Below are 6809 nucleotides of genomic sequence, written 5' to 3' on the forward strand. Positions count from 1 at the left end.
GGAGACCGTTTGGTAATTCAAATTGCGGTTTGAACCTTCCAACAGCGCTTTGAGCCCTTGATTCCGACTCATTTGGGCTCGGATTGGGTTGATCTTGGTGTCGTTGGGTTCGTATTTCCGAGACACTCAATTTGACTGTAAGCTCGCTGAAATCGGAGTTCGGGTGCTCCCAAAATTTTTTTTGGAGTTTCCAACTAGCTCTTGCCTCGAGATTCGTGCCCGATCAAGATAATTTTGTGATGACGTATCAATAATATATATTAATAAACATACCATTAATCTTAGCGTTTGTTTCTAGCCAAGAGCAACACTCTTCAAAGTTACCGATTTCAGGCATGTCAAATCCCCATACGTTCAGCATTGAAACCACTTCTTTTAATCTGATGCATTTGACAAGGATATGTTCCACATCCTCTATTCCCGCTGAACATCTAGGACACGTATCATCTTCTTGCAACCTTCTATGAGCTAGGAACTGGTACGTTGGCAATGCATTCTTGAATAGTCTCCAGCAAAAGACCTGCACCCGTGGATTGGCAATGCCTTCAATCACTTGTTCAAGCAATATTTGTTAATAATTATCAACTTCATGCTCATTGAAGCTGTATGTTATGTAAAGGTTCTTCTAATCATATGTTATAAAAATTTTCTCAATTGTTTGAACTTTTAGTTATTTTAATTGAGATCTCACTTATTTAAACGATGGCTATTTACAAATAACGTACACTAAGAAAGCTTGCCTTGGATATCCTTTGTAGGTTTCTCATAGCTAATTTAAAAAGACACCAACTTACCTGTTGGAAGCTTGTCATGCCACTTGCGCACACCGCCCCCCCCACCCCCCACACGCACACACACATTTTACATGCCCAAAGAAGTTTTGAACTGCCTCGTAGTCTGTTAATGTTGGTTTCTTTCAATTTTTTGATTTGCCATGAACCAGGCTTGTGCTTTATAAGTTGATAAGGCTCTAGCGTTGAGATAAAACCAGATTTAAATGTGTTACTTTTCATTGTAACAATATGCCTCACAACGACTGCATATTCAAATTTGCCATTTCCATTAGATTGAATTTTTGTCATACTCTATGCACTAAAATTTGGACTGATGGCCATTGATACCTTAACAACCGCTTTAATCACAAATTCATTGCATTGTGAATGCTCTGTTCTTCTGTAGTTGTTTTTCAGTGAAACCTGAAATTGCTAATGTACATGTTTATTACATGTGCAAATTTAAAGATTATTAATATTTTAATGAACTTCATTTTTTAAATAAAACAAATTATCATGATTCATTTATCTTATTGCAGGAAAGAATTTTGGTATTACTGAGTTCGTGAATCCTAAGGACCATGAAAAACCAATACAGCAGGTTATCATTGACCTCACTGATGGTGGCGTGGATTACAGTTTTGAATGTATTGGAAATGTCCAACTGATGAGGGCTGCTTTGGAATGCTGTCATAAGGTAAATTCTCTCCATGCCTACCCATCCAACCCGTTCGACACCTGCGGTCTCCAAATGAGACAACATCCTTTTTTAATGCATAATTTTTCTTGATCAATACATGCACATATTGATGATTAATCACAAGATCACATCCCTCTCTCCGAAGAGAAATAAAATGAGTGAAAAAAGAAAGTATAAGTGAATGGAAAGCTGGGCATCTTAGGCTTCGTTTGGGATATGTTTCTTATTACTTTATAAAGTAACTTTTTAGTATAAAATTTTTTAATTTTAAAAATTTTTGTATTGAAAAACTGGTTTAGAAAACAATAAAAAAGCTGTCCCAAACGAAGCCTTAATCGCTGTGATGCTTGGCAAGACACCATTTTTTGGTTCTTATTTAATGCATCTTACTTATAAGTTTTCATGTTTACCCAAAATTGTATAAATCAACTAATCTTTGAGAATTGCAAAAACTTAAATAAACCACTCTGGAAATTTTGTATTATAGTCATCCCCAGCACGTGTCAACTATTCATGCTAAGTTTCTTTGGAAAATACATATGTTCACACAAAATAATTTCCATGTTATTATGTTCCCAATTATGTTATCTTTATATAATGTTTAACTCTTTGAGCTGATATATATATATATATATTTTCTTATCGATTATTTGCTGTACAGGGCTGGGGGACATCAGTTATTGTCGGTGTGGCAGCTTCTGGGCAGGAGATATCAACCCGACCTTTCCAACTTGTGACGGGGCGTGTATGGAAGGGAACTGCTTTTGGAGGCTTCAAGAGCCGCTCTCAAGTACCATTGCTTGTTGAAAAATACATGCATAAGGTGACTTGATTGCATATTTCACTAATCATAGCATCTTCAATTCACTGCTTTAACTTTCTCTTTATTTACCCAATGAAGTTATTACATCAATTCTCTATTTTATTTTTACATCCCTTGAGTTTCATTTCACATGCCTTGATCACCTAATGTTATTTTCTTCAACTTCTTTTCAGATAAATGACACTCTCACAATCTTTCTATTATACCCCATATTTTCTATTTTTATAAAGGCTTCGTTTGGGACGACTTTTTTGCTGCTTCTTAGAGCAGCTTTTTAATACACAAATTTTAATTTTTGTATTAAAAACTGTTTTGAGAAGCAGGAAAAAAGCCATCCGAAACGAAGCAAAAGACTCTGTCTTAGCATTTTCTTTCTTTTCTGCCACTATTGTACTCGTTATTACATTTTTTACAAATCCAGATTTTGCTTCCTTCAACTCCTTTCGAGTTCACCATGAAATCAGATCGAGCATTCATCGATCCATTTCTTTGGTTTTGCAGGAAATTAAAGTAGACGAATATGTCACTCACGAACTGACCCTGGCTGAGATCAACAAGGCCTTTGATCTGATGCATGAGGGAGGATGCCTGCGCTGTGTGCTTGAAGTTCATCCATAAAAATGGTTCATCTCCTCATGCCTACCAACCATCTTCTGCAATGGGAAATCCTTAAATTCAGTATTGATTTCTACTTTTTTGGCAGTCACCATAATCTGTCTTACTGCAGTGGCAAATGCAATGTTGCTATATTGAAACTAAGTGAATATATAATAATTAAGATGTTGGTATCATGAATTGCTACAATCATCAGCAGTGACAGCACCTCTGCATTGTTTTGCATCTTTTATGTTTGATGTTTTTGTATTGTGGGACTTCAAAATCATCATATGTGACAGGTTTTTCCTGTTATTTTTATGTTTTCTTCTAAGTTTTTGTGCTTTAATTTGTTAAATCTTCTTCCATCTTTTGATTAACATACAGAACATTGGGGTACTGTGGGAGTTCAATATTTTCATATATGCCAGGTCTATCATCTGATCAGCTTGGCTATATGAAGTAGGAGGCTGGGTATGAGTCTAAGGCTTAGTTTGGGGCGGTTTTATTACTGCTTCTTATAGTAACTTTTTAGTACAAAAATTTAAATTTTGTACTAGAAAATTGCTTTAAGAAGCAGTAAGAAAGCCATTTTCAAACGAAGCCTAAGCTTGCATCTGGCTATTGTCAGCTTTGCGAAAAGTTATTACATCCGGACAAATACCGAGCAATATCGAGTGCTTGGTACTGAGCACCCAAGTGACGTGGCGCTGTTATTGGTCTATGGACGCATTCGGTGTCCGGACACAATAATTACTCCAGCTTTGCAGTGCTGCATGGCCATAACTAAAGTGTGTAATGAGTCTAGATTCAACAATAAAAAATTTACGTTTCATTTGGGATAGTTTTTTTATTGTTTTAAAAAGTTTTTAGTTTAAGAAATTTTTGTATTATTATTATTTTTTTTTTGCATATCTCGTTTAGTTATTTCAATTCTAAGTTTGTAATGAAATAATAAAATGACGGAGGAATTAGAAAAGAAATAATAACAAATTAGTTTAGATAAGGAGAAAAGAGTAAATTTTTTAAAAATTTTGGCACATAAACTCTTAAATTTTAATAGTTTTAAGTGAATTTTAGATTAGTTCTTTTAATGATTTAGCTTATGAGCTAATTGACTGAATGAGTAAGTGTTTGTTTAAATTTGGATCATTAGTTTTTATTGGATCAATTGTTATTTTGTATTTGACTGTGAGGTTGATTGTTTTGAATGTAGAGTAAAAAGAAATATAGACCATTAAAAAAAAAGAGTTTATTTTAATTGGTCTAAATATTCTCACTAAAAAAAAGAAATATCATGACTTTTTTTTTTGGAAAAATTTAGGGGCTATCCCATTCCATTGCTATAAAGGAAGATTACAATATAAACATCAAAGAAGATAACTAAAAATTTTAAAATTAATTACGTGACGGTAGCAAAATAAATTCCGGACTTAATAAATCACAAAAAGATTTCGACTAATAAAACTAAGGGATTTGGATACATACCATTTTATTTCATGCTATTTAGATATCTAATATCTAAAACTTTAATATTATATATTACTTATAGATAGGGGTGTCAATTTCGGGTCACGGGAGATAACTAAAAATTTTAAAATTAATTACGTGACGGTAGCAAAATAAATTCCGGACTTAATAAATCACAAAAAGATTTCGACTAATAAAACTAAGGGATTTGGATACATACCATTTTATTTCATGCTATTTAGATATCTAATATCTAAAACTTTAATATTATATATTACTTATAGATAGGGGTGTCAATTTCGGGTCACGGGTCCCCACAAAGAGGAGAGATGTTAGGTTTGGTGTATGTTTTAGTTTGTGTATGTTTGTGTTTTCTTTTAGTTGTTCTGTTTTGTTGCAAGTTTGGTTAAATTTAAAAAAAAAAATAAAATAAAAATTTGTTCGTTAAAATATTGTTCCTTAATGCCCTCCTTATTTTAATGTACTATAAATTCAGGGGGAGTTAGGAGATAAAAGACTGGTGTTTAAAACTTGAAACCATAACTATAATAATTGTTTTGCCATCAGTCAAAAAAAGGGGAGATTGTTTGAATAGTTTGCTAATTTTTGAATGGGATTTATATTTGCACCTTATGTAGTTTTGATGATTCCAAAACATTAATTGTCAATGATAGTTTCTCCTAACATTTCAGTATAGATTTGCCCTTGCCCTCTGTGTGTATCTTAACATTTTTCAGGAAAATCTAGACTCCAGCTATCGAAAACTTCAATTTCAGATTCAAATGAGATATTTTGTTTAAATTGATGTTTGTCTTTTCTTGTAATTAATCTTGAAAGGGAGTGATTGTAATAGTGAATAAAATCTCACACACAAATAGAGATCTTGAAATTCTATATGCTGATCGTTACAGGACGATATTTATCGTACTGGCGACTGTCAGTTATCTCCTATAGAGCATCGGTATATCTGAATAGAACTTGCTTTGAAAAATTTTTCTAAGTCTATTCGTCGCAGGACGAAATTTTATTATCCGTCCAGGCGAATGGGTTACAACGTAAACTTTTCGTCCCAACGAATTTTACCATCGTACGAGGCGACCAGTCTCTGGGAAAATTTTCTCCAGATGAAAATAAATATCGTACATGTGATCAATTCATCTGCAAAATTTTTCGTCCAGGACGAAAACAAATCATCGGTCCAGCGATGCGGTTCACTGCCAATTTTTCGTCTAGACGCAATTTTACCATCGTACGAGCGACCAAAAGTTGCTCCTGGGAAAATTTTCGTCCAGACGAATATAAATAAAATCGTCCAGGACGATCGGTTATCTGGAAAATTTTCGTCCAGACGTCACTTTCGTTTAAAACGATAAACCGACTTAGAACAGTTTTACAAGCAGTTTTAGAACCGACCTCTGTAATAAACCGTTCCGTACTGACGAACCAAGTTTCGTACCAGGACGATCACTGTCAGCGGAAAAGTCAGTTCGTACACATATACCAAATGGTTGTTTCAGATCGTTTAAAAGTAAATCGTCCAGGACGATCCAGGATCGTACAGGACGATCACTGCGACAGAATTGAAAATTTGCAAGTTTTTTGGGCGGCTTTCACCTTGTCTTTTCTATAAATAGTCCCAAAAATTAGAACTGCCACCATATCTTTTTGGTCATTTGATCTTCGTGCCCTCTTGGGAGAAATAGCTAAAAGCGAGAGCGAGTGGAGAGAGGCATTCAAAAGAAGGATTCCTACCACGGAGGGCGAGAAAAGCGCTTCACTTGGATTTGGCTAAAGTGTAAGAGTCTCTTACTTGTGAACATCTGGATTTCTTCACTCTTTTTCTTTCTTCCTCTAGATTCTTGGTGAGAAGATCTGTCACAGGAGATCCGGTTCTCTGCCGACACTCTGAGTGTGAAAAGGACGAAGGTTTTCTGCCAAAACTAGGAGAGTGTGAAGGAACCGAAGGGCTTCCTCTGCCCCACTGGAGAGTGTGAAAGGACGAAGGTTCTCTGCCTACACTTGGAGGGTGTGAAAGGACGAAGGTTCTCTAACCTTACACTTGGGAGTGTGAAAGGACCGGACGGTTTTCTGCCAACACTGGGTATTGTGTAAAAGGACGAACGGTTCTCTGCCGCATCCGGGGAGTGGTGAAAAGAGTGTGTTTAATAAAGGCTTCTTCTCGCCTTGCTGTGGTGCAAAGGAGAGTCACTATTGGTATTAGTGGCAATACTCAGAGGGTGCCTCCTGAGGAGCTGGATGTAGGTCTGGTTATAGACCCGAACACTAATAAATCTGGTGTCATTTACTTTATATCTTTTTATGTTTCCCGCACTTTGTAAATTCAGTTTTAAACAACCTCTGTGGTTGAAAAACATTTTCTACAAACTTTAACCCAGAAAACTTTTATTTCGGTTCAAACTTTAATTATTAAGAGGGTTTAAATTTTTAA

General features: G+C 35.2%; 1 protein-coding gene across 1 annotated transcript; it reads left to right on the forward strand.

The window, feature by feature from the left end:
• Positions 1-1293: 1293 nt before the first annotated feature.
• LOC110092038 (alcohol dehydrogenase class-3-like) lies at positions 1294-3221 on the forward strand (the record flags this gene model as incomplete). The annotated part of the gene is made up of 3 exons (XM_020816385.2): positions 1294-1470; positions 2135-2296; positions 2798-3221. Coding segments are annotated over 3 exons (456 nt in total), but the record flags the coding sequence as incomplete, so codon positions are not given.
• Between the last annotated feature and the right edge of the window lie 3588 nt (positions 3222-6809).

Source organism: Dendrobium catenatum, unplaced genomic scaffold (genome assembly GCF_001605985.2).
Source record: "Dendrobium catenatum unplaced genomic scaffold, ASM160598v2 fragScaff_scaffold_248, whole genome shotgun sequence".
In the NCBI taxonomy this organism is placed as follows: domain Eukaryota; kingdom Viridiplantae; phylum Streptophyta; class Magnoliopsida; order Asparagales; family Orchidaceae; genus Dendrobium; species Dendrobium catenatum.